At 51.1% G+C, this 24,110-nt stretch overlaps 1 protein-coding gene across 2 annotated transcripts in view; it reads left to right on the top strand.

Annotated features, from left to right (window-relative positions):
• The first annotated feature begins 212 nt into the window (after window positions 1–212).
• Window positions 213–24,110, top strand: part of LARP1 (La ribonucleoprotein 1, translational regulator) — a 44,958-nt gene continuing 21,060 nt past the window's right edge. For both annotated transcript variants that reach the window (XM_064725211.1, XM_064725210.1), the window contains exons 1-2: window positions 213–660; window positions 16,089–16,115. In XM_064725211.1, coding sequence (XP_064581281.1) covers window positions 318–660; window positions 16,089–16,115 — 370 coding nt within the window. In that variant the 5' untranslated portion in view covers window positions 213–317. The remainder of the gene's footprint in view (window positions 661–16,088; window positions 16,116–24,110) is intronic.

The raw sequence follows: 24,110 nt of genomic DNA, 5'->3' as shown, positions 1-24,110 counted from the left end.
CCCGGGCTCCCCGAGCCGGGAGCGGCACCCCCGGCCCGAGCCGGCCTGTCCCCTCCCGAGGCCGGGATGCCGGGCAGGGGCCGGTGCCCTTTAAACCCCCCCGCTCCCGCCCCCCCGGCTCAGCCGGGCGTTGCATCAGGCCCGTGCGCGCCGCTGGCCGCCCCGCGGGGGCGCGCCCAGCACCGCCCCTCCCCTCGCCGGCGGCGCGCACGGGCGGGCGGTGCGCGCCCCCGCGGCAGTCGCGTGGTCCCCGCGCGGCTCCATATTGCGGCGGCACCGGGGTCGGGGGGTTCCCGGCGGGGCTCGGGGGCGCGCAGATGGCGACGCAGGTGGAGGCGCTGCTGCCCGGCACGGCCCCGCTGCTGCCCGCCGAGGAGCGCGCCCTGGTGCTGAAGCCGCCGCAGGACGGCGGCCGGGAGAAGGGCGAGCCGCCCATGGGCCCCGACGGCGGGCCGGCGGCGCCCAGGCCGCCCAGCGCCAAGCAGCAGAAGGAGGAGAGCAACAACCAGGAGAAGGAGAGCCTGCTGAGGGCCGGCGGCGAGGCGGAGGACGGCGGCGAGGCGGGCGGCGCGGGGCGCCGGGAGTTCATCGAGGCCCCGCCGCCCAAGGTGAACCCCTGGACGAAGAACGCGCCGGCCGTGAACGGGCAGTCGCCTCCCGGTGGGTGCTCGGGGGTCGCTGGGAGCGGGGCGGGGGGGGCCGGCTGCGCCGCCGACCGCGCCCCGGGCGGCCGCGCCATGCGGCACACGCGGCGTGGGGCCGCGCCCGCGGCCTGCGGGGCCGCGGCGGGGCGGGGGGCGCAACGGGAGCGGGGGCAGCGGCGGCGCCGGCCGCGGCCACGAGGCGGGGAGGGCAGCGCGGCCCGGCCCGGCCATGCGGCGGCGAGCGGAGGGCGCCGGGGGCCCGGCGGCGGCGGGCGGGCCCGGCGGCGGACACGCGGCCCCCCCCTCCCCTCCCGCTCCCGGCATTCCGCCGCAGCAGCGCCGGCAACGTGGTCGGTTCCCGGCGTGCGGCTCCCCCGGGAGCGCGGCCCCGCCGCCCCCGCGGGGGCCCTTCCCCGGGCCGCGGCCTGCGCTGCCCACGTGTGCGCGGCCGCGGCTCCCCCGCGCAGGCCGCGCCGCCTTTCTCTGCCGACTCATGGCGGCCGCGGGGCCGGGGGCCGAGGCCAGCGCGGCTCTGCCCGGCGCGGTCGCTGCCCCGGGCTGGGGGCACGCCTGGGGAGCGGGGGTCCCCGAAAAGGGAAGCGGAGGGGCTGCGCTGTCCAAATCGCGCTTGTAACCCGCTGCTGTCGTCAGCAAAGGCTGAAACTGCAGAGCACCATTTCCTCGCCTGTCGGGATGGGTGTTGCGCTCCTCTCGTACCTGCTTCAAGGGACTCTGGAGCAGGAGAAAAGCACAGAAGTTTTCATTAAGCGTCTTGTTTGGGAAAGACTTAATCTTTTTCTACCTGTCTCTGTTAGCTCTGAAATCACGCTGCCAGATGTGCCATCAGATCCCCAATTACTGTACGTGCCAGTGTTTTGTAAGAACTGTTACCACCTAGCATGGTGATTCATCAGAGTTATTGATCTCTGGGAGATGGACAGCTATGCAATTTCCACCTGGAAAGCTGTCATCTTAATGGGAAGTATAGAGGACAAGTTAATCGTGCCAGGTAGAAGTCCGTGTTGGGATTGTTTGGTGGTTTGTCATTGTAGTCATGGACATAAGCAAAGCTTAAGGAAATCCAGGACAGCGTCGCTGTCTGCATTTGCCTCGTGCGTTATGACACGAAACTGGTCACATCGCTCCTTTGTGTGGAGGTTGCACTCTATTGTGATGCCTTCTGAGATAACGATCCCGAGGAAAAAAAAAAAAAAAAACAAAAAATGCAAAACTGCAAGGTTGAGTGTTCCTGTTTGAGTCTCCTGTGTAAGGAGTGTCCGGATTCATTACCAGCCTCATCGGTTGCAAAGGTGTGTGATTTGTCAGAGTCAGCAGCCACGAGGCAGCTGCCCAGCACAAGCAGGGGGCCCTTGGAACTCGTGGGGTGATTATTTGAGGGACAGAGTGACGATGTGTCATCAGCGTGTCCACGCAGTTGTAGGGTAAGGGAGTAATGCTGCAACACTCAGAATTGTCCTTGGGCCCAGCACTGTTGTCTCTGTATTCCCAAAGGTGTTTAGAAAATGGAATTTGTTGGTGGTGTGTTCTGGGACGCTTGGCAGCAGCGACTGGTTTCAGCAATGCCCCCAGTGCTGCTGCCTGGCTCGCCTCTCTTGGGCCATTGTTTCTTTTGCTGCGTGTTCATTAGCAGAAGAGAAAACGTGTAAAATAAACACGGCTGCTGAGCTCCCACGAGAGGCAGGCTGGCAGCTGACCTTGCCTGGCAGCCCTGCACCCAGGTACCTTCTCGTAGAGTTTGCAGGCTCATGTTGTGTCTTCATTTCATTGGGTGGAGGATTTGTTTTGGCAGGCACTTACCAAAAAAGATCTGGAGCGTGAATTTGTGTGAAAGAATCAGCTGGTGAGGTGAGTTGTCATGGTGTGGTGACCTCCAGGAGGATCACCAAAGGAAAGCAACTCTTTTTCTACACTTGAAGTGGATTGAGAGCTTCTGAACTCTGGAAAGTAGCTACTGGAAGTCTTTGGTTTCTCAGCAGAGCTTACAAGGCCTTTGCTCATAATCCAGCTGTGTTCCCAGTGCAGTGCTTGTGTGCTGGAGATATTAAATGTTTCCAGCCCTGATCCACCAGAGGTAGTGAGGAGACCAGAGAGTGTAGTGCAGACAGCTCTGTAAAGATAAAGGGATCCCTCTATGACTTGTTTTACAGGCTTTGAAAGCCCTTATTTTTTTGTAATGATTATATTAATTATAGACCCATAGAGTACATTTAATGGACAAGACCTTCTCCTTAGGTGTCCACGCATTCTGTAATGGCCTGCGTTGGAATTGGTGCTTATAAAAGTAAAAGCATTGAGCTCAGGGAAAACAGGCACCTGCAAGATCTTTAGTTTCTGCTGTCCGTGTTGGAATATGGATAGGGAAGAGCTTAACAAATCCACCTCCAGGTGGTCAAAACAGCAGCTTGTTTTGAACTGTTTGACACGCCACAGCTGGGCAAATTGAGTCCATTTGGGGCCTGACACAGGGACTGAAGAATAGGGTCATTTTTTCATGGATTACAATTTACCTTTAGAAGCTTGTGTCTTGCCTACCTGCTGCAGCATTTTTATGCTCAAAGTTGGCAGTGAAGCCTGTAATATAATAGGATGTGCGAGCAAAGCTTTCTGCTTTTTCAGGAAGGAGGGCTCTTGAAGTGAAGCCTCTCCTTGCTTCTTAACCTCCCGAAGGCACAATGGCTTGGCAGTAAGTGGGGCAACCATTAGGTCGAGTTAGACACCTGATGCTGTGAGTGGAGGAGGCTGAGGCTCTTCTGGAGTAGCACACCAGAAAATTTTCACGGTCTCTTGACAAAATGCATGTTATCTTTTTATTTGTGTGAGTTTCTGTCAGAGGAGATGGGGAATCCTTTGAGTCCTGAGGTACACATGGTCCTGTCCCATGTGGTAGGGCTTGTACTTGACACTGCTGACTGCTTGTGAGGGACGCTGCAGAGCTGTAATGATGCCTCGTTTTTACTCTCTAATGATCTAGTAGCAAGGTCTGTGTGACCATGCCCTCGTTATTACATGTTCTCTTCTTATCATGTAAATAAATGCAGCCAGCAGCCTGACTGACACATGATGGTAGTGTGTGTCTGTGGTAGTGAAGGAAACGTTTTCTGGCAAAACCAGCTTTGCACTACTGGCTATAAACCAAATTCAAAGTGTTTTCTTCAGTTCTTCTGTAGATGAGCAGTGTGGCTTGCAGTTAAAACAGCTCGACCTTCTAGAACATGTTGTACTCCTCCGCTGTGCCCTGCACCAGGGCTGATGCTGATGCAAGCCTTGGTGAGGACAGGTGTTAACAGCACCCCGTTTTGAAAACCTGCTGGATGTATTTCAAGAAATGTTGCATCAAGACACTTGGCACTTCTTTATTTTTAAAGCCATTTACATCTTGGAAGTAAGAACACGCAGGTTTTAATGACTGGCATTGCAATCGCTGAGTTTTACCTGGGCTAACTTTTAAAATTCTCCTTGTAAGTGCTTGGCCAAGGAAAGCGGTGTATTTCCTAGAGGAGATGCAGGAGGTACTTTGATTTCTTGAGCAGAGTTTCCTGCATGCTGTTTGGCAAACGTGCTGGGTGGATAGGCAGCACTTTCCAGAAGGCACACCTTAGTTGCTAGCAGCAAGCACCGGGGTGAGCTGACTGTTGTTGAGAGTGCGTGTTGCTTTATGCCTGAGCAGAGTCTGACTTGGCTACCGGTGCTGAGGAGAAGGCAGGGGAAGGTTCATTAGCATCTCACCCCTTGCTGACTAACTCCCCATAGGGCTTTCCTTGAAATCAGCCTCCAGTAGAGGAGATAAGATGGATGGGAAGCTTGTTTTACCATTGGCATTTCTTCGTGTTCAGAGTAGACACATTTGCTTGCTCAGGTATCCAGCTTGGTAGTCCTGCACACACCTATTTCCAGAGTGTTGGGCAATTCTCACTCTGTCGTGGCACGTAGTTGTGGAGCTCTTCTGGCTGTTGCAACAGAGCTGCTATCGCAGCAGGAGGCCTCCACCACCTCCCCAAGTTTCCTCTCCAAACTCCTGTTTTGTTCCAGTCCCACAACTCACGTTCGAGTAACTCATCCCATCTTGTTGGGGAGGATGAGGGAACTGGAACTTGTTGCTCAAAAAAAAGTGAGGCTTAGTGTTTTCCCTCCCCCACATACCTTTGCCCTTCAGCTTTGTGCTGGACCTTTGCCCTGTTCTGCACTGTTTGTTTCGGGCAGAGAGGGCTGGGGAATGCAGCGCAGCTCCTGGGAGCTGACTCATGGGCCCTGGTTGCTGGGCTTCAGTGCCTGCCTCTGCTGCAACCTCCAGCTCCAGATTTCCAGGTCCAAGGCATTGCTGAAGAATTCTCTCCAGCCATCTCCTTACTCTTACAGGTCTTCTTTTAAACTTTATATTGCTTCTTGTGCCATGGAGATTTCCACCACGATTGGGGCAGCAGAAGGACTTTGTTTGGATGTGGAGACAAATCGAGTCCAGAAAGCAGGACTGGAAATGGGGGCACTGGGGCTGCAATGCTCTGCTCTCCCTTCCAGATTATGACACCAGATCTTTTTACTGTGCTCGAACAGTGTGAAATTATCTTCAGGGCAATGCCAAATGCAGACTTGGATAGAGTTAGGTTGCTCTTTACATACTTGAGACTATAATGAATCTCCAGCACCATTTCTGTTGTTGTTCTTGTTTGGCAAAATAAGGAATGGACATTTTAGTGGAAAGTTGTGCTTGCTGTTCAGACCAGGCTGAGTGTTTTAAGCCCTACAGTTATTACAGGTGCTCTTACCCTTGGGTCAGAGGAGCTTTGTTCATTCCCAACCGCGATACACATTTGCATTATGGTCTTTAATGTGTTACTTATCCTTTGGTCATCTTAGCATTGAAGCCTTTGCTGACTTCCTACCAAGGGCCTGAGTCTCCACACTGGTGGCTCTGACAAATCCCTGGCTTGCTGTGTACACAGGGAGCTTGGGGAAAGAGGTGATGCAACCTTGGTGATACCTGCAGAGCTCTCCCTTGGTGATAGTGCTGCTCAGGTGGAGCTTTCATGGCCACGAAGTTGTCTCCTGGCGTTGGCTAAAGCTCTGGGTGGTCCCTAGCATGGCCAGCTCTGCATTTGTCCTTTTTCTCACTTGAAACCGGGCTTTGGTTCCACTCATTCTGCAGGTCCAGATCCTTGTTAGTGAGGTCTGAATGGGAGATTTACCTCCTTGCATTGAAATAACTGGTTCATCTGAATATTTTGTATCAAATGATGTGGCTGCATGACTTGAGGTCAGAGGAAAGGGAAAAGAAGGGCTTCAAGGAAGTTAGTGCAGTGCTGGGAGAGCTTAGAGCTACTTGTGTATTTAGGTAATGCTAATGGGTGACCAGAACAAATGGCAACTGAATTTGGCCTTGGATAAATCAATTGCCAGATTTCTGTGTGGGGAAAATTTTGGGTCAGGGTCGGCCTGGATTGCTTGGCAAACAGAGAAGTGGGTGTGCACATGAATGTCACACAGCTGTGGAGCAAAAACTGGCACAAGGCATTTGGTGGAAATAGGTTTGCTGATAGCAATTCTAATGCTGTGCAAGATAAACTTTTGTTTTTGGGAAAGGCTGTGGAAACTGTGGTCAAGTGTCAACATGTTTCTAAAGGGAAGCTCATCCTGTAATTGGAGATTCCCAGAAGATCCTCTTAATTGAACTTTTCTCTGTTCCTCTATCAGAGCACACATTTCTCCTGAAGTCTGGGGGTCTTCGTGGGTGGGTTGCCTTTCCCGATTAAACTGGTGTGTGATGTGTTGTGGCTCTGCTGGTTTCAGGGTTGCACCAGGCTGATGGTGCTGCTTGAGCTGCTGGAGCCATCCTTAGCAGGTCATTTGGCCCTGCTTTGGTCTGACACTCGCTGTGTGTATTGCCAGGATCAAGAGCTCTTCCTGCAGCATTAAAGCTCCGTGTGCTGGGGGATGTTCTGCTGAGCCATGCAAGGAGAAGGGAGGAAGGGCTGGGAACTGGCTCATCTAATACCTGCTTTATCAGTGAGTTACCTTCACTGTCCTTCTGGAGCAAAGCTGACTTAGGAGCAGAAGCTTCCCTTGACACTTCCCTGTGTTTCAGGGTTGTATGGGAACACACAGCAGGGTTCAGTGCTCTATGGTGGTTGTGATTTTATTTTTACTTTGGGTTTAGAGTCCTTTGTCCCTTTGTAAGGTTTGGTAGAGTTCTCTGCTGCAGACTGATGGTGTGTTGGAGGTGACCATGGTGGCCCTGGCTGGTTTGGGTACTCTGTCACAGCAGGCCAGGTGGAAACCTTAATTTCCTTTAGAATTGGTCAGGGGGATGGTTGTTGGTGTGATGCCGCTCAGTCTGGTTGTGGTGGCACTCTGAGGTGACACAAATGCCCGTTGCTCTCTTGATCTAGAAGATGTTTCTCTGGTTCCTCCAGAGTACAGTGGAGGAACTAGAGAAACATTGCAGTCTGCTGGTGCGCACAGCGTGCCCTGCCCTGTGCTCCTAGGGAAGCACATTTGCTTCCTGCTGGACACCCCTTGAAGTGGCTGGGAGCAGGTCTGTAACCTGCTGCTCTAGCAGGTGCTGCTCTCCACTCCCAGTCCCTCCCCAAAGCTGCCCTGGCTGCTGATGGGGCCCAGGAGAGCCCCACGAGGAAGAGGATGGAGGAGAAGCATCTCTGGTGCTCCTCAGTGTCACTTGTTTGATCTCTGTCAGTGATCCCTTGGTGACCGTGGCAGCCAGGGGGCAATCAGGAGAAATGGGGGCTCGACTGGGGCTGGTGAACCTCACAGATCCTTGCCACAGAGTCAAAGCACGATTGGGAAGCTGGACAGGGGACAGAAACGTGCTGTGTGTCCTTCCTGCTGGCCAGAAGGGCCTGTGTGAGCCCGAGGTGGGGTCCCGCAGGTGGCACAGGGGGTGCTCACTCTGCCTGGCTCAGATATGGGGGCACAGCTCGGGGGAGGCAGCAGAGCCTGTCCTGGGCACAGTGCTGAGCACGTTTTTCCAGCTGAGCACGGCCAGTGCAGCTCCTGCAGAGTGACTCTGCAGTCTGCAGGGCACGGCTGCGCCGGAGGGAGCCGGCACAGGGGGCTCTGGGTGCTTCTCCTTTCCTGCTGCTCATTTGACTTCTTTGACTCGCCCTCAGTGTGAATGCATGGACACAACACAGAGTTTTCAGGGCTGGATAAGGTAGCTTTTAAGGAGTCTGAAAAAAACCGAGACAAGAGGTGAGTTTTTTCCTGGCTAAATATGTGGGGAAACAAGTATGAAATTGGAAAAACCACAAAAAGGAGGAAAGGGTAGAGTTTTGTGGATGGGAAAGTAAGAGAAAAGGTGTGTGGGGAGATTGGTGTTTTACCTGCCTGGTAACTCAGAAGTGGGTATGCTGCTAAATACTGAGCACTTTCTTTAAAGCAGATTATTTGTGATATGTATTCAGCCTCTACATTAAATCACACAGCCTTTTTTATTTTGTTTTTCTTTATGACTGCTTTTGAAAGCTTGTGGCTTCAGTGATGTGAATGAGTGATTATTTTACCAAGTCTTAGCTACCAAACTATCTGGTTTGCACATTGGCAGATGATGAAGCTAGTGGCAGAATAAAATAGTGAGAACTCACAGCTAATAAGCAACACTCAAATGTCTGATAAGCCAGCTTTCACTTAAACTACAGGAAATTAATTTCTTTGGATTCTCCAAGGTCACATCTTCCTTCATTTTTTATTATATGTTGCTAAAGAAGCACTAGGTTTATTCCTGCAGGACCCTTAGGATTCTCTGCAATTTTTATGCCTTTGCTGTATCTGGAAAGGTTACACTTCCAAGTAGTAAAAAGTCTGTGTCAGCCCTCCTGACCTCACAGAACGAGCCTACTGAAAATGAAGCCAACCGCAATAACAAAAAGCAATTCTCTTGGCTTCATTCAGCACAAAAAGAGTCACCTAAAGGAGTGACTGGAGCACTTTACTGTAGCTGTGTTACCTCCAGGTGGGCTCATGTTGGCAGGGCAGTTGCAAGGCTGTGTGAAGGAGAAAAGTAGAGTGAAAAACGGAATGAAGAATTAAGTGTAAGGAGTGACACCAGTATGTGTGATGCTGAGAAATGATGTGTCTGTAGCAGAAGATACCGAAATGTGAAGAAACACATCCCAAAAATGCAATCAGGAGGCTTTTACTGTGGCTGAAACAGAAGAGTGATGGGATTTGTTTTGCGCACGAGGTTCCACCCAGCAATAGAGAAGAGCGAATCACAGAGGTGTCTCCACCATGTGCTCAGGTGACAAAGCATGAGAGTTCACTGTAATCATATTGAATTTCACTTCCCAACTCCTGGCTCAACCTTGAGAGCTCGGGGGAATTACCAGCTATGATCTCCTGCATCTTCTGAGTGCTCAGAAATCCTCTGCCACTGCAGAGGGTCTTGCACTGAGCTGAACAAAAAGGGGACTTTTCTTTTGGTTTCCCAGTCTCAGGTGAGCTCTACAAGCTCACTGTTGCTGATTTTTTGGGGGTTTTTGTTTTTTGTTTTTTTTTTTTTTTTTAACTGTGGAATGATGAGTGTGACATTTGCACACTCTGCAGGGTGGAATTTGGTGTAAATGAGCCGTGGTTTTAAATTTCAAAATTGAACCTGTGAGGACAATTGTGAAGATGATTTGGAGGAGACAGTGGCAGATTGCAGTAAGATAACCCTCTTAGCTTCAATTGGAGGTGAAATCTGAGTTGATGTAATTGTCAGCAGTGAGTGTAACCAAGCAAGCATGGAGTTTGGAGAGTGATTGGAATGGCTGTGCTTGATTAAAACCAAGCAGATAGCCTGGGCCAGAGGGAGGCAACACCTCAGACTGTGTGTCTAATGATTTGTAATTCAGTTAAGAGATTTAATTATGTTGTCTTCACTGTGCTGCCTTGTGTATCCTACAGCCCCCTGCTCAGCCCTCTGCCTGCAGCCCAAAAGTGGAGAGAGCCTTGCAATTTTCAGTTTCTGGGGTTTTCATGAGGATTTATGGCATCCCTGTGTGGTGTTGTGGGGCTTTACCATGATACTGATGTGTTTGAGGAGGTGGGGTGGGATCCTCTTTCATGGAGATGCTGGATTGCTGGGTACATGAATGGATTCTCCTTTGTATGGAGATGGAGCTGTCCTTGGACAAAGCTTCTCTGGAGTTTGGGTCTGTCCTTGATGTACAAGCAGAAAAGTGTCTTGCAGCTCTGAGAGGGACAACCCTGTCAGAGGGAAACACCATCCTGTATCAGTTTCCACAGTGTGGGATCCAGCTGGCTTCCAGGCCACACCAAAATGGCTCCTGTATTTAAACAAGAGCCTTTGAGATGTGTATTTTGCTTGATTGTGCCAGAAATTTTAGTGTCTGTTCAGTATCCAGTAGCTTAAAGAGCACTTTGGGGAGGGTGACTGTGATCATTTGGGCCAGAATCATGTAGGGTTGCTCTCCTGGAAGGCCTAAGGCCTCCAGTGGTATCACTCCAGGCTTACTGGTCATTAAAGGATGTGAGGCAGAGAGATGGGACACCAGCTGCTCCATGGAAGAGTAATCAAGCACGTTTAAGTTGCTTTGGACTTTTTCTGAAGCCCCTTGTTGAGTTCATGATTGGGAATATTGGGACTCGTGCTCTGGAGCAGCAGCACTTTGCTGCTTCTCCACTTCGGAGATGAGGGGAAGGGGTTAATGGGAGAGAGCACCCAGTGTTTGCTCTCTCCAGTGCAAGCACTGATAAGTGGATGGGAGAAACAACAGCCTGTGACCTTCCAGTTATTCCTTGTGTGCCTGTGCATATGTGAGTGTTGGATTTGCAGGAGAGCTCTCATTCTTCTGGTCAGGCTCCCTAGACCCCCCTTGGCATCTCTGGTGCTCAGAGAAGAGACCTGGACCCTGTTGCACCCCTGTGGATCTCTGAAAGGTGTTTTTGCCAGGCACAGTGCTGGTCCTGCTGGTGGCTGTGTGTCCAGCTGGTGTCACAGCCCTGCTGGGTCTGCCCTGCTCCCATCCATCTGGAGGACACTGAACATCAGCACTGAGGTACTCATTTGGTGTGTGGTGTGTGCTGTGGAGTGAGTTAGGGACTCATCCCAGATAATGCTCTGATTTTGGAATAGGTGATTTTTTTCCCCAGAGTTGTTCCTCTGAAACTCAGTGATTACTTTTCAAGTACATGAAGATAGCGGGGGCACCACAGCTGAACTTCACCAAACTCACAGCTGTTTATACACTGGAAACCTATTTCAAGCATTTGATTCTATGTGGTTTGTGGGAAATTGATGTCAGAGCTCGCACTGGCTGCAGCTCTTGAGCCAGTGTAGGTGATGGGGGTGCCTGAGAACGAATCTAACCTTTCCTCTGGGCAGGGAACAGAAAACCCCTTAGCAGATACTGCTGGTCTGGATCCCTTTGCAGAGGAAGTGATTTGGGTTAAACTCTTTGGTAGCTTTTTTTTGTTTCTCTTGCACAGGTCTTAGCAGGTCTTGGGACCTAGCCAACATCATGTTAGGATTGACCCATCTGTCTCAAGCTTCAGCTTCTCTTTGAGGGGGTGAATATCTTACAGTAAGTTTAGAGGCATGGGAGGTGTTAGCGTGGACCTGGCAGCTGGAGAGGGCTGGAATGATCTGGGTTGACTGAGAGGTGGACCCTCCCCAGTCCTGCTCAGCAGGTAACAAAGGAGGGGAACAGGAAGCAAACAAGATTTTGGGAGGGATCAAATTGGCCATGCTAATCTTTGGGTTTAGGGTTTCTTGCTTTGCTGCTTTTCCCTAGCAGACCTCACCCCCTTCTCTGCAGAGTGTTGCTTTGAAGAGTCCTGTAACTGTCCTGGGAACCTGTGCAGGCACTGCCTTGGCCTCTGAGGGGGAGCCAGGTGACAGATTTGAAGTGAAATGTTGCATAGGGCCCGAGAAGAGAGTCAGGCAGCTCTGGTCTCTTTTGCACTACATGCTGGACTGTGTAATTTGGACCTTTTTCCTGCGTGGATTGTCCCTGCTGGGCAGCAGGTCAGGTTAGGATGAGAGATACCAATTGATCCTGTCATCCACCAGCACTTCCCTGCCCAGTCCCTCTCTGGGCAGGCAGTGCAGCCCTGCAGCTTGGGAGCCTTTGTGATCGAGTTCTGGTCACGTCCCTGCTGCCAGTCCCCCTGTGACCTTGGAGAGGTCTTTTTTTTTGCTGACATCCGAGTCTTTTGTCTGCAAAACGCGGAGGATGATTTGGTTACAACTTCATGGGTCGAAAGCCAGAACAAATCAGCTGGTGTCTTCCTGTGGCAGTGTGGATGTGACAGTGTCCCACTGGGTCCCTGTGCTGGTACCTGTGTGTGCACAGCCCTCACCCAGCACGCTGCTCAGTGTGCTCCACAGTCAGTGAGTGCACTTTGGTGTCTGGCATGTGGCATAAAGCACTCTGAGGTGGTTTTTCCCCGTTGTTGGGAGAGCAGAAGGGTAATAATGGGAGGTGGGGGGTGGGCAGGGAGCTGGTTCCTGCTGGCACTCAGCCTGTGGCCACAGCCCCTCGGCAGTTATGGCTGCAGGTTGCTGTAATAACGAGTCAGCGTTTCTCTTGCGTCAGGGATAATGAGCTGCTCTTCAGCCGCTGCCTCACGGCCCGCCAGGGAGGGAGCAGTGTCCCTGCTGGAAAAGGGGGGCTGGGGACAGGCACTGGGTGGTGGAGGTCCTTTCCCAGCTGTAGCTCCTCAGCTGGGAGAAGACAGGCTTGCTGTGTGGATGTTTGGGTTCAGCACTGTGAGCGTGGTTGGTGTGCGTTTCCTCAGGGAGCAACAGAGGGGAGATGGGGGCTCATAAATGGGGTGACTTTCTTGGCCCTGTCCCAGATACCTGAATAGCAGCAGTAGCCAGCTAGCCCCTGGGGAAGGGGGTATGTGTGTGGATGCATCAGCTTTTCTCTCTAAATGCCCCATTTTAGCATACGGTCTTCTCCTTTGTGTAAAAATACCATCAGGCAAAAATTGAAATTGAGATCCACCCCCAGCACCACCTAAAATAAGGACGACTGCCCTCAATTTATATTATCTCCTGGGCTGTGTGCAGCAACTCTGGGTATTGGTGCTCAGAGCAAGCACCCCTGTACCACATCTGCATCTTCTCTTGGCGGTCCTGAAAGGGATGCTCTGTGCCTGTCCCAGCATCCTGCCAGCTGCCATGCACACCCCTGACCTCCTCCTCCTCACTCCATCCTCTACCCTGCTTTGCTGATAACAGGAAGATCAAAGAATGTGTTTTTCTGTTGAGATACTGTAGGCTGCATGGATTCTGTACAGGGCTGAGGAGAATGGTCAGGGGCTTGGGGAGTACCTGGTGCTGCCGTGAAGAGATCACTGGGTCCCTTAGTTCAGACACCACATCTTTCTGATTTTGGATGCATGCTGAGAAACAAGCGTCTGTGTGCAAGAAGGAGGAGGAAGTGTGAGACTGTGGGGTCCAAATCTTGTGGGTCTGCTCATTTGCATTGAGATGCTGTTGTTTCTTGCTCCTTCCCACTGCGCTGCCTGGAGGGCAGGCTGGGCATGGCTGGGAGGGTGTTATGTGGGCAGGGGTCCCATGTAGGGATTGCCTGCTGCTGAGCAGGTGGCTGACAGGATGGTGGAGAGCTGCTGTGAAGCATTGTCCTGCAGCATCTGGCCAGTGTTGGGATACCTGGCATCAGGGTGCCTTGGAACATATCAGGTGTGTGGTGGGAGGAATTGGTGTGACTGGTTTGCTGGCTTCACCTTTCTATGTTGGGACTTCGGGCACAAAACCTGTCCCTGTGCCTTTCTTTGTGTTTGAGTTTTAGCCTTGGGAGGGCTGGGAATGGAGCTGACCTGGACAGGCAGCCTCAGCCCTGCAGTGTAGCTCCTTGGGCTCTCTCCTTGGAGAGCAGCCCAGGGCTTTACCTGCTGGCCACATACATTTCTGCCTGCTTCCCTACCATGGCTTTCTTGGGAAAAGAAAGCACTGCCTGATTTAGACTTCTCTTGGGCACCTGAGGTGCTGCCCTTAATTGGCAGGCTAATTTTTAATTTAAGTCACTTGTGCTTGCAGGGGAAAAAGGTATCCCAAAGGGTCGTTGTGCCTGCTGGTCCCTGACCAGCCCTGCCTCAGATCTGTCCTCCCAGCAGCCCCATTTTTCAGAGCAAGTCCTACAGACTGCTCTGTAGGGGAAAGCTGCCTGCAAGCCAGCTTGCAGTGTTCTCAGTGTGCTCTGCAGAGCTTGGAGTCAAATCTGTGTTAATCACAGGTGTGATGAGTTAGACAAGGTCAGCCTCTCCCAGACAAGGGGGCTGAGTGCTGGATGCCAGTGTCTTTCCTTGACAGGAGTTGCCCTGGCAAGCCTCTTGAGGTGACTGTGAGCTGTCCTTGACCATCACATGTGGTCCTTGCTTTCTACTGACCTCAGCCACTGAGTCAAGTCACTGCTTTTCTGGTAAATGTAGTGACAGAGCTGCCCTAGAGTTGTGGCTGAGCTCAGGAGGCACCAGGAGAGCCTTGCTGCACATCTGGAGCAGGACAGGGCAGTGGGGAATACAGCAGTGAGCTGAGAGGAGACCTTGGGGGAGTGTGAGTTTTGGGGTGTGGTGGTGACAGGTCTGATAGGAGATGGTGCTGAGGGGTCACCTGCAGCTGTGCCCGCTTTGGTGGCATTTGTGGTGTCTGGAGCCTGGACCTGTTGTGAATGGCTGCTTCTGCTGTGGTGTGTCTGATGAAGAGTTGGTGGGACAGCCTAGCAGGAATGCACTGGAGAGCTGCACCCCTCAGGGTACAGCAAGGGGAATATTTGCCAAAGCCTGGCTTTGCTAAATTCCTGCTGGCATGAAGGAATTTATTTTATCAGCCCTTGTGGTGCTGTTATTTATTTTGGTTTTTGGTAACATCTGGTACAGCTGATCCAAACAGGTGGGATACCAGTGTTACCACCTTGTTCCTTTGCAGAGAAACCCAAGTAGGGAAATAAATTATATCTTGTTTGAGATGTTGAAGCTTCTTTCAAACCTTAACACTTTTATGATTCTGTGAAGGGTGTTTCAGCTTGCTGATGTAGAAGCCTGAACTCCTCAGTGACCATACAAAAATGAAAGATATTTAAATGCATTTGGGAGGATTGCAGTAGAACCTGCAGCTTGCAAAGGATTGAAACTGGTGCTTGGAGATTGTTCTGGATGTGCTGAGCAGTCCTTGATACCATGTCTTCAGATGGCCACAGACCATAACTGTGTAATAATGGTAGAGAGAGTCTTGATTTAACTTCTGGGTATTTTTGCTCTGCTTGGCTCTTCCCGTTCCTGTATGGGATGAAAGCATCCCTGCCTGAAAATGGTGCAAACTTGAACATGGTGCAAGTCAAAGGAAGAGAAATAAAGTTATTTTGGCAGAAGAGTGTTTTTGCTGCTTCTGCATGAGCTGAGCCCAGGCCAGAGAGCATTGCCCTGCCTGAGGGGTAGTCCTTGCTGCAATTCTTGTGACTTTCCAGCTGAATGTGTGTTTTGGGTAGCTGATAAGCAGAAGCCAGGGGCCTGCCCCTGTCCCAGGAGGACCTTGCCTTGCTGGCAGCCTTCCTTCCCCCTCCTCTTCCAGGATCCTTGAAGAAAACATGATGAATTGCTCTCTCAAAAGTACTGTTTTCGTATCTTCTGGGGAAGCCTTATCAACAGGGGTTTTCCACACACACTGTCCTGTGTGCTCCTTAAATTAAGTCTGGTCGTTCCAGCTACTTAAATAAGCATCTTCCCAGCAATACCGAAGGCCCTCCAAGAGACGGGCTTGTGGCTCTAACTGGAAAGAGCCTGGGGGGCTGGGGAGTTGAATAATCTGTTTTTGGGTCTGAGCCCCCAGATTCCGTCTGTCCTGTGCCTGCTGCCAGAGACTCCTGAGCAGGGAAAGGGAAGGGTTCTCCTGGAGTGATGGGTGCTGTGCCAAGGCCCTGGGTGTCCATTTGGTGCTGGGGGTGTGTGTCTGGTGTAGGTGCTGTGTTAGTCAGGCACAGCTGCTGTGGCTGCAGAACCAAGGACAACCAGAAGAATGCTCACTTGGCTTTTGCCTTGGCTTCCACCTGTGCTCCCTGTTAGATGTTCTCTGTAGATTTCCATCTGATGTTGCTGCTCTGGGGGAGTGTGGGCTGCCACCAAGTAGCTCATTGTGTGGATCTTTGTACATCTCAACAGCCTTTTTTATTGCTCACTGCTGTCTGCTAGAAGCCAATGCAGAAGGTTATTTATGAGAGCAGTGCATTCAGGTAAACACAGACTCCTTCAAAATCTTTCTCTCAACAAGTGGTTGAATTGAGGTGGGTTCCAAGCTGGATTGATGTTTAACTTGAGATACTAAGAAAATACTTCCTCTGTTTAGCTAAAGCAAACAAATCGACAGAGGAGACCTTTTAAATATGATTTGCACTCCAGCTGCAACCAATACTGATCCTCTCTTTTTTTTTTTTTCTTTTACAGATATATTTCCAGCTGATGGCCAGTCTGGTATGTATTAAATAAAAATGGAGCTCTTCAAACTTCCTTCTCCCTTGCCTTCCCTGTACTTCTCTTCTTCAGAGTCAGCTCTAACCAAACTTAGAAGACTGGTACATGCCATGTACAGTCTGGAATATGCAATGGACATTAGTGTAAAAAAAAAACAAAACAAAACCAAACCACAAACAAAACCCCAAAAAAGCCCCACCCAAAAACCGAAGCGAAAGAACTTCCTAAACAAAACCTCTAATATTTGGTCATTCCTGTATAGCAGTGGCATCTTTTATGCTTTCATGTAGTGATGACTAAACAGCTGGAAGGTTCTTTCCTCCCATACATTGTAGCATAGCAAATTTGGATGTCCAGGGCGAAGGAGTTTGGGAACTTGTAGGTCTTGCTCATCACACATAATTGAAAACACTGATGTGTCAAGATGCAAATGTATCTCAGATTGTTGTTGTTTATATGTTACCTGTATACAGGTGGATGTGTCTATGAACCTGAGGATATATATTTGAATTTGCAGTACTTTGGGAAGACACAGACCTCCCCTGTGGCTTGTAGTCTGTGTGTTGCTGTTGAGTATTGCTGTTAAGGACAACCAGGTTGCTTACTGTGTTTCCATCAGTGCAAAGAAAAAACTTCCTGGCCCCAGTGGTGTGGGCAGCCTTGTGGTGGGAGAGTGAGGTTACTCTGGATGGAGTTTTCAAATCAGGAAAGTAATGTCGTTTTTAGAAGCAAACATTGATTACCTCAATTCCTGCCTTCCCCAAATTGCCAGAAGCTCCTCATCCAGGCTGATGTTGTGGAAGTGCCAGGACTGAAGGAAAGGTTTGTGTTTCAACCAGTGATACCAGGATCAGCCAGTGAGAGCCTGTTGTTCAGAGCTGTAGTGCCATGTGGGGATGTGCCATAGCAAAGGCCCTGGGAATGGAAGTCAGTGCCTGACTTGGCCTTGTGTCACCCCAGGCATGTCCCTGTGTCCATCTTTGGCTTTGCATGGGATCCCTTTTCTCCAGTTCATGGATGGTGTGAGGATAGATCACTGTTGATGATGGAGGCATTGGAAGTATGGCAATAGCTCTGGTGTCTTAAAGCTAATTTCAGGGAAAATAACTCACTGGTTTGGAGTGGTCTGGTGTAACACTGGAGGCACTGTAGTTGAACGTGCTGAACTGAACAGAGGGATGAAGTTGTGGATGTTTTTCCAGAGCTCTAGCCAACTACCAAGGCCTTGGTGTAGAACTAGATGCACTGGATTAAGGCTTTGATTCCACATTTGTAAGTCCCTCATGATTTTCTTGCTTTCTTAACCTGTAGTAGTGAAACATTAGGGTTTTGAAGAGCAAGTATATATTCCCATCTATTGAGTTTGTAGGAGGCTTTTCTCCACCTTGCTGAAAATCTGTCTTCTTTGGGTATGGGGTTTTGCCTGCCTGTGCTGTGAACTCAGAGATGTCCTTTGCTTGGCACTGCTCCATTCTCTGTTCTCCAGCTGGTTGGGGACCTTGCACAGCTGCCTGCAGGGTGGGGCATGAGTGTGTGTCTGCAGCAGATGATAGTGCTTCAGAAAGTGTTTGTTACATGTCAGCAGTGCTACAGAAAACATTACCTACAGAGCTTGGGGCCTTTTTTACAATTCTGTCTGGTTTTTAGGAGATAAGTTAAAGCTTAAACAGGATTCCTCTAAGTGGTAGTTGCACAGACATTGTGCAGTCTTTCTCATACCTTTCTCCAGAAAAGCCTTAAAGTTGGTGCCATGCTTTTTCTTCCCATGCACTAAGCTTATCTGGAAGCTGTGGTATCTCAAAATACAGTGAAGGGTGAAGGCAGCAGGCAAAGGCAGAGTGGCACTGCTCCTGCCACCAGAGCTGTTGTGCATTCCTGAGGGTTTGACTCCCTCACCTCCTTTTCATTGCTGAGGTTATTGAACGAGTTAATTTACTCTGGTCACCAGAACTCCCACACGTGTATCAGGGATCTGTTTTTTAAGCTTTAGTCAGGTGTGTTTGAATGACTGGTTTCCCCTCTGGCTGAGAAGTCTGTTGGTCCCCTCCCAAGGAGATGGTTTAGCAGAGTGATGGAAGATGCTGAGTCGCAGTATCAGGGTTGGGAATTGCATAGGTGGGGTGCCTGAGCCAAAACTCAGCCATTTTGTAGGCACAGTAGCTGTGGTGTGCCCCAGAGCATGTTCCTGCTTGTTAGCATGGGATGCCAGTGGCAGCCTGCCCTCAGCCTGGATCCTCAGCCTGGATCATCCCCGTGTCACGTGGAGCACTACGGAGGTGGAAGCACAGCAGTCTTTGTGTCCCAGTTACCTAACAGTGTTTGCAAATAAAGCACTTGTTGAAGAGAGGCCTCACTTTCCTTCTGTCTGGCACAGCAGTGCCTCAGTGCTTTCCTCTCCCACATCCCACAGCCAGGATTTGGCAGCTGTAGGGTGCTTTTCAGAAGGAGCCATTTCAAACCATGTGATCTGGAGTTCAGATGGAAAGCTGAGAGACTGCATCACCCCTGAGAGATGCAGGGTTGGGCTCGGTGGAACGAGGGACACACTCTCACTTTCCCACTTTGCTGCTGAGGAGGACTGGGAGGGCACATTTGCAGCTGGATGTCTGTGGGTGTCTTCACTCTGAACACCAAACTTCTGCCAGGCAGCTGATGCTGTTCAGCTCCCAGAACTCGCTACTGTGTGAGATCTGCTGCCTGCTCTGAAAGGAAATACTTCTGGCACTTCAAGTGCATCTCCTGCTAGCTCAGTGTGCTGTGCGTGTGCCCTCCTGGCCTCCTGCATGCTGCAGCCAGCCCTCCTCCTCTCCAGGGTGGAGGATCCCAGCCTTTTTAGTCTCACCTCTCCAGGAGCTGCCTCTGGGTGGTTTAATTGCTTTTCTTTGAGCAGCTGTAACAGCCCTGTGCCCTTGTTGAATTCCAGAGACCAGAGCTGACTGCAGGGTGCAGCTGTGGATGCGCTGGTGTTCAGCAGAGCAGCAAGTGATGCTCTGTCTTGGTTTCACCACTCCTGATGACTTTTTTTCATCTGCTGCACCCTGACCTGATCATTTTGTACAACTGTCAGCAGTGTCTGAGATATCTTTCTTGAGTTTATAAATGCCTCTTTGAATTAAACGCTGTGAAGTTTTCCATAAAGAGATGAGGGTGATACTACCACTGCAAGGAAGTGATTTTTAATCCTTTAGAAATAAAAGGAGGGGAGATGAATTTTTAAATTAGGAAGCTGCTATGTTGCACTCTTTTGTAATTGGGTATTCCTGATTCCTTTGGGAAGACTTAGTCTGATTAGAGTGTTGTACTCTTATGCTCTGTATTGACATGGGAGGCAGCCACCTGTAGCACTGGAATTAGCTTTATTAGAGTGGTTTATGCAGCAGGATTCATGTGATTCTGAACCCAGGAAGAAAGTGGCTATATCAGGGTTATTTAGAAAAATTTGGAATGTCTCTGCATCTTAAGGTGGGGGGCATAAGTGAGGATGATGTATCTTCTGCTTGGAAAAGCATGCCTGAAATCAGCTCAGCTGAGGTGTAGTAATCCTGAAGTAGCACAAAAAGAAGCCCTTCTGCTTGCTGTCAAATATCACAGGGATATTTGAGTGCCTTGTCATGAGTTTAATGCCATGGATTCACTAGCAGGAGGAAGCCCCCATACCTGTGCTGAGTTTAATCTAGGTGGTTATGAGATTCATTTATTTATTTCTTCAGCACATTTATCAAGACACCTTGCTTAGTGGGAGACCTAAGTATGACCTCCCTAAATTCCTGGGGAAGTTTGCTGCATCTGCTCCTACCACCAAATCCCTGTTACTGTCCCCTGCCCCCGGAGATGGAGCTGGATTTCTGCACCATGATGCCTTTGTGTTCCTTGACCTCACAAGCTGAGCTGCTGCTCAGTCTCCTCTTGTTCTGTGCAGTCAGGGAGGCAGGTTTGCAGCTGTGCAGGCTGAGGGCAAGGTTAAGTGGTCACTTAGCAAATGGCCACTGCTCAGGGGACGCTCTGGTCCTGCAGGAATGCCTCTGCCGGAGTAGCCAGGAAGGTCCAGGAATCACAGCGAGAGGAACTCGGATTGATGCTGTTTGAATTACATCACAGTCTCCTTTCTGGAAACCCATTCTGTTCTTTGAGATGACAGCTTTTCCAGAGGCATATTTTGTGCAGAGTTCACGCTTTTGCCTTGTACAACCTCTCTCCCCCTCCGCTGGCACAGTGGGAGCTGCACAGTCTCCTCCTAGACAGTGTGAACTGGAGCTGGAGGGTCTCTCTGCAGGCGCTTGGCTCTCATTCCTGTCTTTTTGTTGTTAAATATTTACAGTGAGACGTACCAGATGCTCCCTAGGAAGGGTTTTGTCAGCTTCCAAGTCCCCAGATGCAGCTGCAGAAGAGGCTGACAGCCATTAAAGGGGTGGTGTCAGCAGGAATTCAGCAGCGATGCAGTGACCTCCTGTCACTCGTGCCACGGGCGCTGCTGGCTCATGGACAGCAGGATCCAGGCAGAGAGCACCCTTCTGCTGATGTCAAGAGATTAATGATGTCTGCTCCTCAGGCTTTTTGCTTTTCTTCTGCTTTGAAGCTCTTTCACTGCAGAGGGAGCAGGTGATGCTCTGGGATTTTGTTGTTGCACCTTTTTTCTAGGGGTGTCTCTCCGCATGCCTTGGCTCCCACTCTGTTCTCGGCACACTAGTGAGTGCCTGTCTTGGTCACCCAGGCCTGAGGAGAGAGGGGTAGACTGATCTGGGGGGCAAACTCCCATCACCAACTCTGGGCATCACCAGCCCTGGGCATGGAGAAGCCAGCAGCTGGAGCATTGCTGCTGAATGCATCTCCTGTGCTGGTCACAAAGGTCAGGTTCCCAATGTGCCTCCTGCTTTTGAGATAAGGTCCAGGACCTTGGGCTAGGCCCCTGTTTGTTGCTCTTGGTGCTTATCAGCTTTTGCTGCTGACAGGGTGACCCTCTGCAGAGCACTGAGGATGAGGAGGGAGGGTCCCTGAGGCTGGGCTGTGTGCTGGTCTGGCCCCTCTACCCTGGATGTGCACACAGGGCTTGTTCCCGTGCCAGGTATCCCTGATTTAAGTATTCCAGCTCCTGCTGGGTGAGGATCTTGCCGGGTGCCATGGAGGGAGGATCCTGGGAGGTGGCAGGTCGGCTCCTCTGAAGGGGGGGCCGGGGAGGAGCTGGCTCGCTAGGTCATCGTTTTTCCAACTAAATATAGTTGCCTGTGCTTTCATAAGGTCGGGATTTTTGCATCACGTGACTGTCTTATCCCTCCCAGCCGGCAGTCAGAGTAGGGGATCGTGTGTCTGAATGGGTAATAATTAACTGTTAACTAGCTTTTCATTAGAGCCCGGCAGAACAGGCAGAGTGGTGCAGCAGAGGTAAACGGGAGCAGAGGAAACTGCTCCGGATCCCTCCCGGAGGGTGGACACCCCCTTTTAATTTGCAAATCAGTTGTTCCCAAAGGTGAGTGGGCTGGGTTGGTTTCTTTTTATTGTTTTGTAAGGAGTTGTGAGTCCTGCCTGGTGTCTGCCCTTGCTGTCCTGTAGTTCCTGTTCATGTTAACCCTCTCCCCACCAGTGATTTTAATTTTTAGGTTTTAGTTTTAACTATCAGCTGCTCTCTGAGCTGGCTTGGGGAGGGCCTGACCCTCCACCTCCTCCACGATTTGGCTCAATTGCACACCCTGGGCTGCTGCAGCCTTGCCTCAGGTGGCCTCCTCTGGGCTGTCCTTGCTGTGCCTCGTGCCCAGAGCAGCAGCTGGATCAACTTGTGCCTTTTCTCAGGGGCTCACACTGACATGGCCTTTTCCCTGCAGCTTTTCCAGCCCCTGTCCCTGAACCATTTAACTTCACAGAGTGTTCACAGGTGTCCTTGAAAGCTTTTCTGCCTTCCATGCTGGCAGAGGAATTGCTGGTGACGTGCTCTTCCAGCTGGAGATCTCTGCACCAGATGTACTGGGTGAGGCACTGGTGCTGGAGTAGGCTCTCCTGCAGAGCTGGTGGGTGCCTTATCCCTGCTCAGAGAGACCAGGGTGGCTCAGCAGCTCTGGGGGCCTGAGCCAGCCCAGCTTCCTCATTTTGACAGTTTCTGAAGTCTGGTCAGCTGAGTGACCTTGCCTGTGTCCCCTGTGCCATGCTGCTTGGTTTTTAGGAACCATTGGTTCCCCCTGGAGAGAATCCTTAGCTGAGAATTCTTTTCTTTGTAGATAACTGGGTGGGAGGTGGTTCATGTGCAGTCTCATTCTGTGTGTGCCTGGCATCTCAGGGATCGTGTGCAGGGCTGTGAGCATGGATTGTGTGTCAGGAGTTTCCTAGAAATCCTCTTCAGTGAAGAGGTTTGCTTGAAAAGGCGGTGGAAAGATGTCACTCGCCCTTAAGAGGGAGTTCATTCTCTACCTTTAATAGTAGCTGTCTGTGCCAGGAAGCATCCAGGCTGCCCTCAGTGACAATGTTAATGTTAGAAATGCTTGTCGTGTTTCCTGACCTGCTCCTCCTGGAGTGTAGCTGGTCACAAGTTACAGCATTTCTGTCTGGGACTGAGAGGCTGCAGTGATCTTGCATTTTTGGTAAGTCCAGACCCTTCCTGCCCCTCATTTGCTCTGGAAATAAATGTCAGACCCTGCAGATAATGCATGTGTGTGGAGCTTGTAGCAGCTTTGTGTGTTTAAAGGAGCAGTGCTGTTCCTCAGCTCTGCTGTGTTCTCACTGAAGCCCCTGCTCGCTGTGAGGATCTGTGCTGTCAGCAGAGATGGGCTCTGCACATGTCCTGAGCTGCTCCTCCTCTTCCGGGGCTTTCAGGACCATCAGCTGGGGGATGTGAGGGCTCAGAGAGCTGGATTATAACTCAGATGCCCACACTCAGCCTGTGGCAGTGCTGTCCTGGCTCTACCTGCCTGTGCCCCAGCCTCCCTCCCTGCACTTTTCCAGGGCAAACTCCTGAGCTCCTGGAGCTGCCTAGGACACCCAGGTGGGAGTGTTCTCATGCTCTCCATGGAGCTGTCAGATGCCCTTTTTGAAGTTATTTTTAGAGAGTGATCTTTGCAGCAGTTGCAGAGCTTACATTGCAGAGAGGTGTAGGCAGCTCCTTGCTTCCTTTGCTGTTACAGTAGGGCTTGTACAGTGGAGCTGTGGAAAATTGCTTGGAAGGCTTTGAGCCATGCTACTTGCAGCTTATCTCCTGCTCCAGCTCAGCAGGCTTCCCACGAGCTTTACAAGCCTGAATCCTGCTCAGGCATCCACTTTAAGGATCCAGTCTTCTGCTTGGTCCTGACCTTGGCCATTCTTCTGCAGCTTTTCTTGCATGTACAGGAAACTTCTGCTATTGCTGAGGTGTTGCAGATATTCTTCTTACCTTTGTAAGCCAGGCGAAGTGCTGCCCCTGGGAGCTGTGACACCATGTGCTGTGAGTGATAGGGCTGGCTGTGGTTCTCTGCAGTCCCCAGGAGCAGGTGGGAGCCCCTGTCATGGAGGCACCAACCCATTTGTGCTGGAAGATATCCTTGTGCTAACATCTCCTTTAAAGCTGTAGAACTCCATGCACTGCTCCCTGGTTTCCCCCTCCATGCACTCATGTGCCTCCAGCTGCAGCTGTGATTTGGTGGGAGGTAGAGCTGTAAAACGTTGCAAACCAAGAGGAGGTGCAGTCTGTGGGCTGAGCCTGTCCTGGACCTTTCTGGTTTTGTGTGCCTTGTGATGCCTTCAGCAGAATGTGAGCCTGCCAAGCAGTCAGTGCTATAAATCCCAGGCTTTTCTGCTCGTGTGTGGAGCTGCAGGGACAAGTGTTTGCCATCTCAGCTCTGGCACAGGGCTGGGGCTGTGCAGGGAGCAGCTCCTGGGGAGGCAGGGCAGGGCTGGATCTGCTCATTGGTCTCTGGGGTATCTGCCCCTCTCTGCTCACAGGGGTGCTGCCAGTGTCTCCCTGGGTTGGCTGAGGTCCCCTCCCATCTGCTGGTGCTTCCCAGCCCCTTTACAGGAAGGGTGTGTTGCCCACCACAG

This window comes from Zonotrichia leucophrys, chromosome 13 (genome assembly GCF_028769735.1).
Source record: "Zonotrichia leucophrys gambelii isolate GWCS_2022_RI chromosome 13, RI_Zleu_2.0, whole genome shotgun sequence".
NCBI classification, from domain to species: Eukaryota; Metazoa; Chordata; class Aves; order Passeriformes; family Passerellidae; genus Zonotrichia; species Zonotrichia leucophrys.
The sequence above is the reverse complement of the archived record's forward strand: the minus strand, read 5'-3'. Positions and strand labels throughout refer to the sequence as shown.